Here is a 15,450-nt window from a genome sequence, read left to right as displayed (position 1 = left end):
ATGGCTCTAGTGCGGTCTTTAATGCCTGTTACACTACTTGGACCACTGTATAAAAAACCCCATTTATTTACAGGGCAGAATGCATGGTTAAGAGGGTATTTCCATTTTCGAACATCGTGACTCCTGTGTCTCACATCATAAAAATGCCATATTTGCTGTTTTTGCTTATCCTGCTTTAAAAATACCATAAAAAGGAATAAAAATGATGGAAAAAGTCATATATATATATATATATATATATATATATATATATATATATATGATGAGCTGAGTAGATTGATACAGTTTGTAGGAAAATAATCAGTGTAAGGGTCCATTCACACGTCCGTTTTTTCTTTCCTGATCTGTTCCGTTTTTTGCGGAACAGATCAGGACCAGTTCTGGACCCATTCATTTTCAATGGGTCCTGGAAAAAAATCGGACAACACAATGTGTGCTGTCCGTTTCCGTTGTTCCGTTCCGCATGTCCGATTAAATATAACACTTGTCCTATTCTTTTCCGCAAAAATCGGATCCTGGTACAATAAAAAGTCAATGGTTCCGCAAAAAACGGAAGACATTCGTATGTCATTACGTATGTCATCCGTTTTATGCGGAATCCGTTCCTGGAAATTAAATCCTGCCCACAGAAATCACTTATTCACTTTTTTTTTTCTTTTTTTTTTCAAAGAAATCCAAACAACTTTATTTGCTTTGTGAAATTTATACATGTTTCTGTTTTTTGCGGATCCGCAAAAAACGGATGACATACGGAAACATTTTCAGGAACAACGGATCGCAAAAAACGGACCGAAATTCGGGATATAGAAAAATACTGACGTGTGAATGTAGCCTTACCTGTATTTCATTCATATAGATTCCTGCTTATTATAGTCCTCGAAGTCAAGAAGTAATCGGGGATTAACAGCCGTCCCTCTATGACTGTGTATACAGAGAGAGCTGTCAGTCACTGATAGCACCGCCTCCTGGAAGTCAAAGCCCAGAATGAGCAGGAATTTATATGAATGAAATACAGGTTATACTAAATTTTTACCACAAAACTATATATCAATCTGGTCAACGCCTCTTGCAATATGACCTGCTTCCCGCAGATTGCGTTGTGTTTTCAAGTTGACAGGTTCGCTTTAAAGTATGTCAACTTATGCTGCGAATAACCCTAGGCAATGTGTAGTGTGAAATCCACAACAAATCCGCGGCATATCCATCTTGAAAATTCCACTGAAAATCTGGTACCATACCCTTCCAATTGGCGCTCTTGCAGGATCATGGGGAATGCTAGGCACTAGTTGGAGAAATGTATGTTTTCCTGTATGGAGAGAATATAACGTTTTGTTTTATTTATGTCAGTGTTCCCCAACTCCAGTCCTGAGGGCCCACCTACCGGTCAGGATTTGAGAATATCCCACAGAAGGAATGCCTGAAGTATCACCTGCTCAATACTAAGGAAATCCTGAAAGCATGACCGGAAGGTGGGCCCCGAGGGCTGGAGTTGGGGAACACAGGTTTATGTGACAAAATCTGTTGTCATCACAACACAATATAGCGGTTACTATAAAATGTGGTGTGTAAATCCACTCGGCGTCCTCTCATCGTAATGTAAAACCAGGACAAGGCCAAATCGGGCAGGAATTGCGTTAGGCTCGAGCTGCTGTACGTCTGATGGAAGCAGTTATGCCTTGTAGAGAAGTTCTGGTGTCTCCTACAAGTAGAGAAAAGGAAAAGTTTTTCCAGGGTGTTAGTCATTTCTAATTCACACAAAGAATTCTGCTTAATTTAGTTCATTAGTATTACAGCAATTGGTGTTTGTGTCCTGCAAATCTTATTACCCATGTGAAAAGCTATGAAAATGCGTTTAGCTTTGATGCAGAACCAATTTTCAAAGTGATGAGGCTACATAAACAGAATCCATTGTCCTCTAAACAGCTGCACACTTATCCAGGGAAGATAACGACTTTTCATATATCACGATTAAGATTTTTCACTGGAAGTGCCTCCAATCATATTTCACAATAAATTGTGATTTGTACTGGTTGCTTTGGGACAAATGACATTGTGAGTTTTGCTCATTTATCAACTTGGTGTCGTTTTTGTACAGATTGTGTATGTAGCTCCTATGAAGGCCCTGGCAGCTGAGATGACAAATTACTTCAGCAAGCGTCTAGAGCCACTGGGTATCGCCGTGAAAGAGCTGACTGGTGATATGCAGTTGTCAAAAGGTGAAATTTTACGCACCCAGGTAAGTTCAGTTAAGGTTAAATGTGTGGTATTTGCTTTATGCCGTTTTTATATCTTTCCTTTCGCGTTATTCATTTTACTTATTGGAATTGAATTTGCAATTTATTATTAGGATAAATGAATATCGTGTTTGCTTTTGAAAAATTCTTTTAGTTGAAAACAGTAAAAAAAAATTGACTTTTGCTGATAATTGATAACTGTTAAAAGTTGAAATACTCTTCCTTGTTGTGTACGGTATAAGTGTTGCTCTTCGATTTATATAGACTCACCCCAAAACACTTTATGGCTGCTTTTCTTTTTTTGGCACAGTGAGGCAGATAAGCTTGTAGATGGCATAAACATGTACCAAATTTTTAACAGAGGCTCAGGCTGGATGATAAATATGGTGCATAAACAGATACTCTTCTTTAACTGTGTACCAACTATTGGTTATTTTAGTTTGAGGCAGACTTTTATGCCAGATTTGTGACACAATTTGAGCCCAAAGCGTCACATCTTTGGCCACACCCATGAAGCCTTGTTGTTTTTTTTTTTTTAAGCCACATCTCTTTTTCAGACCAGGTGCATAATCCTCCTCTAAACCTAGATGTGCCAGATTGTGGCACGCTTTGATACAATTTGCAGTAAAATCTAGTTGCACTAACATTAGTAAATATGTCCCACTGTGTCTCTAGTAGAGTTGTTGCAATACCAAATTTTTTATTCGATTTCGATGCCATAAAAATGTATTGCGATATTCGATACCACGCGAAAAAATAAACCAAAAAAGCCACATGCATTCTGCATTTTTTTTAAATGGCGAATCGCACAGTTTTTTTTTTTTTCTGCTCCTGCGTTCACCACATAGATTTTTTTTAAAAATATATTTTAATAGTTTGGACTTTTCTGACGTGGCGATATGTGATATGTTTATTTATATATTTTATATGTGAAACTGGAAAAGGGGGTGATTTATACTTAATATTATATTATTTTTTTAAACTTTTTATTTAATAACTATTTCTCCCCTTAGGGGCCAGAACCTGGGATCTTTTGATCCCTTGTCCTATTCGCTCTATCAGGGGTGATAGGACTTCACACTGTCCCTGCTGCCCTGTGCTTTGTGCACAGGGAAGCAGGGAGCTGACTATGGCAGCCAGGACTTCAGTAGCGTCCTGGCTGCCATGGTAACCGATCGGAGCCCCAGGATTACACAGCTGGGGCTCCAATCAGAAGCTGCCACTGCCACCAATGAGGGGGAGTGGAGAGGGGACCCTGTGGCCACTGCCAGCAATGATTTTAATACTGAGGGGGTGGGCGCACTGCGCCACCAATGATAATTACCCCTTAATACAGGAAGCTGGTGCCAGCAGCAGGTCAGCGGCAGTTAACCCCTCAGGTGCGGCACCTGAGGGGTTAACTGCTGATGATCGCAGCTCCCTGTTAGAGGCAGGGTGCCGGCTACGCGATTCTGCTGCCGGCACCTGCCTTCTGTATTCAAGGTTAAAGACCACCTTATATGGATCCGGACTTTAAGTATTAGGCTACACAGAGCGGCGCCCAGAAATGTCCCTGCAAATACTATTATTCCTGGGCGCCGCTCCGTTCGCCCCCTGTGCCCCATTACTGTCTCCTGCTCCATATGCTAATTACTATGGAGCAATGAGGAGGAGACATCAGCTTCTCTAGTGGGCGTTCCTTCTCCCTGCGCTGTAGCGCAGTCCAATCGCAGCGCAGGGAGAAGGAACTCCCACTAGAGAAGCTGATGTCTGCTCCCCATTGCTCCCATAGTAATAAGCATATGGAGCAGGAGACAGTAATGGGGCACAGGCGCACAGCGGGCGAACGGAGCGGCGCCCAGGAATAATAGTAAGTGCTGGGACATCTCTGGGTGCCACTCTGTGTAGCCTAATACTTAACGAAGTCCGGACCCAGGAAAATTCCTTATCATTGGTGGCGCAGTGTGCCCGCCCCTCTCTCCCCATTGGTGGCAGCAGAGGCACAGGGGGAGGGAGAGACTGCTTCCTTCTCCCCTGTGCTGCTGAGAGAACATGAGCGTGCCGACAGCAGCGCACTCATGTTCAGAGATACCAGACTGCGCAGAAGAGCAGCCCAGTATCAAACAAATGGAAATCCCGGTATCGATTGGGTATCGAAATTTCGATACCCGCAACAACCCTAGTTTCTAGGCACAGAGGAAAAACAGAGGATGAGATTTTTCAAGGTTTTTAGGTGGCATAAAAAAATTGCAAAGTATGGTGCATGCGCAATTTGCGACTTTTGGCACTTCTCACCACCTTTCTAAAGTGGCAAGAAGAGAGTGGTGGTGCGTCAAGCTTTCCGCTGGGTTACTATCATTTATGTCAGAAACGGGCGTAAATTATTGCTAAAGTGTACATCAGCCCTTGGCTTGCATAGCTTTGAGTTTCTGACGCATGCAGGGTCAGATATGCGCAACATTAATTAAGAGGCATCTGTTTCTTAATAAATTAGGTACATCTCACTCCAGTTCAGATGAGATCAAGATTGGTGTGGGAAACGTCAGTCTTAATTCTCATCCATTGCCTTTTCATAGCTCTATCTGACAACGGCATTATGCCAACTTCAATTTAACCGCTTGGCTAAAATTTATACCAGAAGAAGCCTTGATGCTTGTTAAAGACTATGTTTTAAAATATAACTGTCGTATATATATATTTTTTGGAGTATTGGATTGTGGTGATTAATATCACCTTGGTGGCCCTATTTCAACTTTTCACTGTGTATTCAATTACCCCTTAATTCCACATTTTTGTTCCCTGTACTGCCTACTTTTACCTCTGCTTAAAATAGGGTTGCTAGGCATGTTCCGTCTATCTGTTGAAGGACGGAGGATGCACAAGCACGCTGTGTGCAAGGTCAGATTACTGACAGCCAGGGACTGTAAGTAAATGATTACAGCCAGGTCCTCCCCAGCAGCTGATAACAGTGCCTGGGCTGTGTGCACTTCTCCCTGTCCCTGCGCTTGGCAGACGCTCCCTCACTCAGCAGACTGGGACAATGCAGAGCCGAAGCAGCGCAGACCAGGGAAGGGAGATCTGCCGTCTGCTCAGTGCATAAATGAAAGCAACATGTGGTAAGAGGACCCCTTTGTGCTGCAGGAGATTAACCCTTTGGGGGGAGGGCTCTGGTTACTGACACTTTTGGGGGGCTATTGTTACTGGATAGTGCATGTGAGGAGCTCAATGCATTGGGGGTAGTGAGGGCAGGCGGGATTAGCCTCAGGGTGAGGGCAGTGGCTGCCATCTTAATTGAATAGTGAAATTGCAGTTTTATGCAGACTGGTTGCTAAGGGCTGAACCTTATTAAATATGGGGTAAGTCCGTCTAATAGTAACGGATTCTGGAATATCATGTTATTAGTAACTACATATATGAAAATTGAAATTAGGGTCTAAATGTGACGTTATCCTTTAAATAATTTTTATTGTATTAGCATATGCACACACAACATGCATACTTTATTTTGTAGTTCTTGGTTGCTTCCTGTATCTAGTAGGTGGATGTTTATGCCACAGTTTCCATCTGAGACGGGGCAGATTTACAAAAAGAAATGTCTAAAAACTTTGTTGCCCAAAGCAGCCAGTCACAGCAGCACTTTCATTTTTTGAAGACACTTTGACAAATGATAGCTTTGCAATCTCAAATTATGTTTGTGTTTATATATTCTGTGTGTGTGTGTGTGTGTGTATGTATGTGTAATATATATATATATATATATATATATACACAGTGCCTTGACTTTTTTCGGGTTTTCTTACATTACAGCCTTAAATTCAATGTTTTGTTAATCTGAATTTTAACTGATGGCTCAGAACACAATAGTCTAAGTTGGTGAAGTAAAATGAGAAAAACATATAAATAAAACTGTTGTTTAGAAATAGAAAACAGAAAATTGGCATGTGCGTATGTATTCACCCCCTTTGTTAGGAAGCTCATAAAAAGCTCTGGTTCAACCAATTACCTTCACAAGTCACATAATTAGTGAAATGATGTCCACCTGTGTGCAATCTAAGTGTCACATGATCTGTCATTACATATACATACCTTTTCTGAAAGGCCCCAGGGGCTGCAACACCTAAGTAAGAGGTATCACTAACCAAACACTGCCATGAAGACTAAGGAACTCTCCAAACAAGTAAGGGGCAATGTTGTTAAGTACAAGTCAGGGTTAGGTTATAAAAAAATATCCAAATCTTTGATGATCCTCAGGAGCACCATCAAATCTATCATATCCAAATGGAAAGAACATGGCACAACAGCAAACCTGCCAAGAGACGGCCACCCACCAAAACTCGCAGACCGAGCAAGGAGGGCATTAATCAGAGAGGCAGCACAGAGACCTAAGGTAACCCTGGATGAGCTGCAGAGTTCCACAGCAGAGACTGGATTATCTGTACATAGGACGACAATAAGCCGTACGCTCCATAGAGTTGGGCTTTATGGCAGAGTGGCCAGAAGAAAGCCATTACTTTCAGCTAACAACATAAAGGCACGTTGTGAGTTTGTGAAAAGGCATATCGGAGACTCCCAAAATGTATAAATGAAGGTGCTCTGGTCTGATGAGACTAAAATTTTACTTTTTCGGCCATCATAGGAAACGCTATATCTGGCACAAACCCAACACATCACATTACCCAAAGAACACCATCCCCACAGTGAAACATGGTGGTGGCAGCATCATGCTGTGCACATGTTTTTCAGCAGCCACGACTGGGAAACCGGTCAGAGTTGAGGGAAAGATGGATGGTGCTAAATACAGGGATATTCTTGAGCAAAACCTGTACCACTCTGTGCGTGATTTGAGGCTAAGATGGAGGTTCACCTTCCAGCAGGACAATGACCCCAAACACACTGCTAAAGCAACAATTGAATGGTTTAAGGGGAAACATGTAAATATGTTGGAATGGCCTAGTCAAAGCCCAGATCTCAATCCAATAGAATATCTGTGGTCAGACTTAAAGATTGCTGTTCACAAGCGCAAACCATCCAACTGGAAGGAGCTGGAGGAATGGGCAAATATCCCAGTGGTAAGATGTGGCAAGCTCATAGAGACTTATCCAAAGTGACTTGGAGCTGTGATTGCCGCAAAAGGTGGCTGTACAAAGTATTGACTTTAGAGGGGTGAATAGTTATGCACATTGACCTTTTCTGTTATTTAGTCCTATCTGTTTTTTACCTTGTGCATAGTGAATTGAGATCTACCGCAACACAATGTATTGATATAGTTTGACAATGCTAGTTATTCACAAGACTGTAGAACTGGACTTCATCTATAGTGGGTAGTATTAGTGCTTTCCAGTACTCATATACCCCCAGGACTTGCAGAAGGGCTGGGCTGTCACAAGAATATTATGAAGCATATAGCAATGCTCTCAGGCAATAATCGTTCGCCGGTAAACTCACCAATAGATGACAGGAACTGAATGATGATGGCATATGGATGACAGCGCAAATAGGTGAAGGAGATGACAGTCAGGCAATACAGCACCCGGAAGATTGTGATGGTATACAGACTGAGGATGGATGGATGATGGTGAACAGAAATAAACGACCACTGAAATGAAATGGACTCTGATCTGAATAATACCCAGCGAAACAACAAGAAGGATCTAGGATTTAGAGCCAAATCAAAAAACAACTCAAAAACAGGCAATTAAAGGATCCACAGGGAAATAAAAAAAAAACTCAACCTTCAATGCTGGTAGCAGTTAAGGGCAGAGGGACTACAGATACCAAGCAACACTGATTCAACTCAACATACTAGAATAGGTTACAAAGAATACAAGGATTCTGGATACAAATGCACACACAGTGCTTATGCTTTCCCCAACCAAAGAGCAAAAGGCATGAACATTTAAAAGAAGGCTAATCAAAATTGAAATCCAATCTGAAACTATACTCTAAATTAATTAAACTGAGGAACTGGAAGATCCCTGATGCTCATAATGTTATTTGCACATAGTGTGTGCCGAGTTTACAAATACAAAGGAAATGGCATAAAATATTACAATGTGTAACAATCACTGTATCTGACCTGAAAATCCCTGCAATTTATTGGCTGTGCAATTCAGGGGATGATCTTATTTTTATTTATTTTTTACATGTACAGCTAGGAAGGTTGACCAGTTAAGTATGTAGGTTCAACAAAGTGGAAATAGCCACTGAAAAATCAAATATGCCATTTATCAAAAGAGATTAACTCTACCTAGTGAGTAAAACCAAGTGCACTTACATTTTCCGAGTGCTCAGAAATTGTCTGCTTAGCCTGCTGACATGTACAAACGTCTTGGAAGAGCTGTTATATTGGCAGGAGATCTCATTTCCACGAGCCAGATATAATAAAACATCTCTATAAGCAGCAATAACATTGGTGCCTTAGGTGATGAGATTCACAGAGTAAGCAATGAGACTTGCATTATTTGTGAACGTAACAAAGCTCTTTATCTTATAGAAGAATCTTTGTGTATCTTATTGTTTCCTTTAAGCTGTGTTAACGTTTCCAAAAACTCCTTCAAATGTTTTCATATCTTCAGCTGTTCAGTTTCTTCTACTTGAGTTTCTCAGTGTATGAAATAGTATGTGACATGATGTAATCTTCTTGGCTACATATCTGACATTAAAAACAAAATATGGTGACCTTTTTTAAAGGTTCTACAAAAATCTTGAGATATAAAGTGTGAGAAAGGGATTTATTAAAAAAAAGTTAACCTCAGTCAGCACTTGTGGTAAAATACGGAAATAACATACTCACTTATTATATTTTCCAATGTTTCCAGCACTGCTGTTCTGATCCTCCCTGCAGGGTTGAACTTTCTTGGCTGCACTGATGACATAATTGTATACTCTGTGACCGCTACAGCAATTTATTGTCTTAGCGTTTGTGCCATATAACACTGAGGCCAGTGATTGGCTGCACTGGTATCCAAGGTACATGGACACATCATCGCTGTAGCCAAAAATGGCTGCAACAACAGGGAAGATTGAACGGTAGCAGAAATATAACTTGGACGACCTCTTTAATAGTCTATATTAAAAAGTTTCAGAATGTAGTATTACAGGCTGAAAATATTGTGACTGTAATAATAAAACCTGCTGTGTAGACTAGTAGCATATGATAAAAAAGCACAAACAGTCCATACTGCATGGTTTACTTTCAGAGGGTGAGAAAATGCTCTGGTCATTTAGAGCCCTATCATTCTGCCTCATGGTAATCACTGACCACTAAAGATGAGTGAATTTCTCAAAAATTTTATTTGTCCGGTTTGCCAAATTTTCCAGAAAGATTTGATCCGATCCAAATTTATTCGCGGCAAATCGCGTTAAAAACAGCTATTTCCTGGCTGCAACACTGTGCCTTACAGTAACACGCATAGTGAGTCTGCTGTGGTAGTGAAACAATACTGTGAGTCAGTATGACATGCAGATGACAGGCGTCGCTCTTAGAATCACTGCACACGTCTCTTATTTTGGCAGTTACGGGGCCAAAACTGACCAAATAACTCAAGTGTCAACTCTGCCTTGCAGGTCGATGTTAGCGCCAGGTATAAAGAACCATGCAGAGGCCCAGTATCCTACTGTAGCGTGCAAGAGTGCACTCCTTTTACACAGTTGTCAGCTGATTCTACATAGATGTCTGCAGAACCTCTTCTATGAAACGCTTGTACAAGTAGAGCCCCTCACAGAGTCAAGGGGTGTCAGCAATAGGTTTATATTGATGTCAGTGATTATTTTGCCCTTCCTCTGATCCGTTAGAACAATAACCCCCCCCCCGAAAAAACGGATCCTGTCTGTTGAGCATCTGCCTTCACTCGGTCAGCATTTGATCAGTAATCAATCAGTATTGCTAAAGCCCCCAAAAAATAATAATATAGGAGTGGATCCAAAACAGAGATGACACGTGAATGGAATATTTTCATGTCTTCTGTGTTTTTTGTACCCACTCCTGCTTTTGGCTACAAAATCATAAGCCAGTTCTGATGGGACCATACAGGCCTTACAGCTACTACACAGACAGGATCCGTTGTGAGTCTAATTTTTCCTTCCTGCTGACAGATCAGAAGAAGGGTTAAATAAAGATGTCAACCATGCCAAAAGGCAAAATAGTGACCCAGTCATAGAGTGGGGAGGGTGGGAGAACAGCTTGAGAAGTCCACAGAGTGGCCCAATGACATAGTGGGGAGGTGGCAGCAGCAGCAGCATTAGGAGACCACAGAGTTGCCCATTTACATAGTGTTGAGGTGGCAGCAGCATGAGGAAGCCACAGAGTGGCCCAATGACATAGTGGGGAGGTGGCAGCAGCAGCAGCATTAGGAGACCACAGAGTTGCCCATTTACATAGTGTTGAGGTGGCAGCAGCATGAGGAAGCCACAGAGTGGCCCAATGACATAGTGTTGAGTTAGCAGCAGCATGAGGAGACACCAGAGTTGCACAATGACAGAGTGTGAAGGTGGCATAAGCAGCATGAGGAGGCCACAGACTGACAAGGTGAGATAGTGTGGAGGTGGCAGCAGCATCAGGAGGCCACAGAGTGGCACAATGACATAGTGTGGAGGAAGCAACAGCGGCATGAGGAGACCTGAGTGGTGAGGTGGCAGCAGCATAAGGAGTCTACAGAGTGACCTGGTGACAGAGTGGGGAGGTGGGTGGCAATAACAATACCTGCTGACGATGGTGGGTGTAAGAAGGAGCACTTGGCATCAGATGTGTGGCATCAGGCAGGTGGCAGCATAAGAATAGTAGCTGAGTCAGGTAGCCAGAGGAAACCGGTCTCTTTTGTCAAGGTTTGGGTGAGGCAGCATGGATGATCTAATCTGATGCATCAGGCATTGGTGAGTGAAAATCCTGTCTGATCCACGCCTGATTCATCTTGACAAAGGTCAGTCTCTCCATGTTTTGGGTGGACAGGCGAGTTCTCCTTGGAGTAACTATGGCCCCGGCCGCACTAAACACCCCCTCTGATCCCACACTGCTGGCCGGGCAGGACAGCTTTTCCAGGGAAAACTCAGTTGCGGCCTCCAATCCAATTTGGCTTCCCAGTAGTCCAGCGGATCTTCAATGTGGGGTGGCAGGGTGCTGTAAAAGTATGCCTCCACCTGCTGGTTCCGGTTCTGCTCCAGGTCTAGCTGCTGCTGTTGGTGAATAGTTTTTTTACTAAGTGGGTTAAGAAAGCTGCTCCTCATCGACTCTAGACTCAAGCTTCTGCTAATGCCGCCCCCGCCCCAGAAGCCATGACAATGGAACGTTCAGACCTGCGAGAGGATGAACGATGGCGCAGTTGGCAACTGACTACATAGGATGTCTCTTTAGTAGTTCAGTTTGTTCTCCTTCTCAGCAGTTGTAAAAAAGGCCGCCATTTTAGACCGGTAGCGAGGGTCCAACAAAGTGGAGAGCTAGAAGTCATCCCTCTGTCACTACCAAAGCAAGTGAGCATGCAGCGGGTCATTTGCGCAAAGGACTTCCTGCCTCCATCTCCACTGCATGCTGCCACGGTGTGCCTGGGTCCTCTGCCTTGTCTTCATCATCTCCCTCTTGCTCCTCTGGCTGCTCCTGCTCCTCCCCTGACCAGCCATATTTACCAGCATCTTTTCCAGGATATGAAGCAGTAGAATGACGTTGTTCATCCCGTAGTCCGGCGACTGACAAATAACATGGCATTCTCAAAGGGCCTGAGCAAACGGCAGTTGTCACGCATGAGCTTCCACTGGCTCACATCGAAGTTACACAGGGGAGTATTCCTGTCCGCTTGGATCATCAAGAAATCGTTTGTCTTTTCTCTGTTCGTACATTGAGGAACAGAAGTATTTGAACACCCTGGGATTTTGCAAGTTCTCCCACTTAGAAATCATGGAGGGGTCTGAAAATTACATTGTACGTGTATTCCCACTCTGAGAGACATAATTTAAAAAAGAAAGATCAGGAAATCACATTGTGTGATTTTTAAAGAATTTATTTGTCTTGCACAGCTGAACATAAGTATTTGAACACCTGAGAAACGGCAAGAATTCTGGCTCTCAAAGACCTGTTACCGTGCCTTTAAAAAGTGGACCTCTACTCCACTCATTAATCGAACTTAGTAGCACCTGTCTGAGCTCTTTAAAGGCATCTGTTCACCCCACAGTCAAATACTTCTGTTACTGACTGTATAGTGGGTCTAACATATGGAGGGTGGAATTCCAACAGGTGGAAATGTTGCATATCAGCCTATGTTGGGGGATGCCATTCTGCCGCTGCAGCTCGAGGAGGGTGTACGAGTGGCTGAAGTGCATGCAAAGTTTCCTGGCCATTTTTAGGATATCTTGCAGATGGGTGGAAGACTTCAGGAAACGCTTGACAACCAGATTGAACACGTGTGCCATGCAGGGCGCATGGCTCATCCCTCCTTGATGCAGCACAGACACGATGTTCTTCCCGTTGTTGGTCACCATGTGTCAGGAATCATCCTGCTATGTCTGTTTAGTTCAGATTGTCTTGCCCTCAAGTTCTCCCTCAGTTAAAATGGTGGATTGTGTCTCAGCTGGGTGCCATCTTACTTCCTGTTTCATATTTAACCCTCTCAAGCCTGTTACTAATTGCTTGAGTATTGTGTTCAGCTTCTGCTCGTGGAGTCCTCTTGCTTGGAACTAGCTCTCTGGTCTGTTCCTCCTACTTGCGGTTTACCATGCTACTTTGACATCTTGCTACCTCCTGTTGCCGACCCGGATTGCTTGACTACATTCCTGTGCCGCCTGCCCTGACCCATTGCTCGTCTGACCTCGGCTCTGTGGCATCTTTCGGTCCTGCACGGTTGCTACTGGTAACAGCTCAGCCTGTCTGGCTCTGCTGCATCTTTCGATCCTGCACCATTGCTACTGGTTACGGCTCTGCCTGCTTGGCTCTGCTACATCATTCAGTCCTGCAACCTCCTATTCAAAACTTTGTTGTTTCCTGTGTACAGGCCTTGTCCCTGCCATTGGATTCCAGCAGCATTCCACTAGTATCGTGACACCATGGTTCCGATTTTGAGTTGTCGCCGCGACAGCCAGGATTCGATTTCTCGATGAAGGCGAGGGAGCAGTTCCTCCCCTGTGTACTCCATTTGCCCAGGCAAACTATGTGAGAACAGTGTGACACAGCCGTTCCCTGCACATGTGGTATGCTGGTGGGGAACTGTGAATTGTCCCTGCAGTGGAGGCTGAGGACACGGTGGAGGATGAGGAGGCAGAGGCGGACATTGTCGCAGGACCAACGTCGTGCAAACGTAGGTGCGTAATCGGCATCACCTGGTCAAGTTGCTGGTTTGGCTGGGCAGGAACCACATTTACCCAGTGGGTCATAAAGGACCTATATTGGTCTTGACTGTAGTTACAGTTCCACATGTCGGCACACTTTGACAGACATCAACAGGCTCAAGGACTGGCCCACCTTCTGTTCTATATATTTGTGCAGGTCTGGTACTGCCTTTTTGGCAAAGAAATGATGGCACAAACCATCAGTTCTCTGAAAGGTGCAGAGTCCACCACTTGAAAGGGAGGGACTGCAGCACCAGCAACTTGGCCAGGAGCACGTTCAGCTTCTGCACGGTTGGATGACTGCATGCATACTTTTGTTTCTTAGCAATCGCTTCAGTGATCGATTGCTGACTGAATGACTGACGAGGAGTAAGAGAGCGATGGGCAGGAGCATCAGGACCGATAGCTGATGGGAAGAACAGACAGCTCCCTTCGGCTGAGGTGGAACATTGCCTGAAATCGGGTGTGTGCTACTGGGTGATGCACATTGGAACCACGGTTCTTCCAGGCTACTTTATGGTGACGCTGCACCCTGGCCACACTTCACCTTCTGCCCACAGATTCGGCAAATGGCCATGTTCAACTTTTCCGGCGGCTTAACAAAAAACTTCTTTAGAACATATATTTGCACCGCTGAACGGCCAATAAGCCCTTTTTCTCACTAATATACCCCCCCACCCCAAAAAAAAAAAAAGCTTTAGAACATATAACTGCACCTCTGAATGGAAAATAAGCTATTATTTGTTTCCACTTATACACGCCCAAAAAGGCTGTAATTTTCTCACTTCACCTCACAACGGCTAATAAGCCCTTTTTTCCCCCAGTAATACACCCCAAAAAAGGCTTTAGAACATATAACTGCACTGATGAACGGAAAAAAAGCCCTTATTTTTTCCACTTATACACGCCAAAAAAGGACTTATATGAACATATAACTGCATCGCACAAGGGCTAATAAGACTTAGAAATATTTCCTAGTAATACACTCTGTTAATGGCTGGATCACACAGCACTTTCACGCAAATAACAAGAAAGGTTTGCTGGAATTACAGAGGTATTATCTATTGCAAACCTGAAAGCAGCAGTATAATGGCAATCCAGATCCCCAATTAGTGCAGCAAGGTGTAATAGGATTGTTCCTATTACCCAGGCTGTAAACACCCCTATTGGACCCTCTTCTGGTTCAATACTGTGGAATAATTCCTCCCTATCTTTTCCCTACACTTCTAATGATATTTCCCTGAACTTCTAGTCAGCAAAATAAACGTTTTTAAGTCTTTCCTAGCACTGTCCCTAGCACCTGCTAACTTCTCTCCCTGCACGAAGTACACTGGAAAATGGCTGAATCCACAATGGCTGAGACTATTTATTTATAGGGCTGTGACATCACAGGGCTGGCTGGCTGCTGATTGGCTGCATGCATGGCATTGTTTTGTGGGTGATCCCTTGTTCCCAGAGTTCTTCGCCCTAACATGTCCTAACATGTACAGCAGCCATTAGGAAAAAATGCCTCGGGAAATTCGCATTCAGTGCAAATTGAATTTTTCCTGAAATTCAGATTGAATTCCACATCGTCAACTACGATTCGCTCATCTCTAGTGACCACCCTTGTGCATTTGCTAAAATGCTGCATGGTAATTAATATCTGGTCACCCAGTCAGATTTCGTTTAGGTGGAGGATAGGATTTGAATTGTGAACAATTTCCCTACTTCGCATCTCAGATGGCTACAGTATAGCTCACTGTGGACAATTATTCCTAGTCTAACAATCATATAAAGCAATTGCCAAGTCTTGTTAAAGTGTGCTTTGAACAATGTGAAACTACAGCTCCCAATATGACCTGAACAGTGGTAAATATATGCTAGATTTGTTATTTCAAAAGCTAGAAAGGTGCTAGATATCCTCTCACTGCAGACCTGATTAGTG

At 43.3% G+C, this 15,450-nt stretch overlaps 1 protein-coding gene and 1 long non-coding RNA gene across 2 annotated transcripts in view; one reads left to right on the top strand and one right to left on the bottom strand.

The window, feature by feature from the left end:
• The window catches only part of ASCC3 (activating signal cointegrator 1 complex subunit 3), a 670,136-nt gene that overhangs the window by 142,161 nt on the left and 512,525 nt on the right, over positions 1-15,450 (top strand). Inside the window, exon 10 of the mRNA XM_044289192.1 lies at positions 2,096-2,236. Within this exon, the coding sequence (XP_044145127.1) occupies positions 2,096-2,236 (141 nt within the window). The remainder of the gene's footprint in view (positions 1-2,095; positions 2,237-15,450) is intronic.
• On the bottom strand, positions 718-9,069 carry LOC122934047. The gene is made up of 4 exons (XR_006388628.1): positions 9,007-9,069; positions 8,488-8,865; positions 7,659-7,809; positions 718-1,699 (listed from the first exon to the last, which is right to left on the bottom strand). It is a non-coding gene; the product is annotated as an uncharacterized LOC122934047 (long non-coding RNA).

This window comes from Bufo gargarizans, chromosome 4, assembly GCF_014858855.1.
Source record: "Bufo gargarizans isolate SCDJY-AF-19 chromosome 4, ASM1485885v1, whole genome shotgun sequence".
In the NCBI taxonomy this organism is placed as follows: Eukaryota; Metazoa; Chordata; class Amphibia; order Anura; family Bufonidae; genus Bufo; species Bufo gargarizans.
The sequence above is the reverse complement of the archived record's forward strand: the minus strand, read 5'-3'. Positions and strand labels throughout refer to the sequence as shown.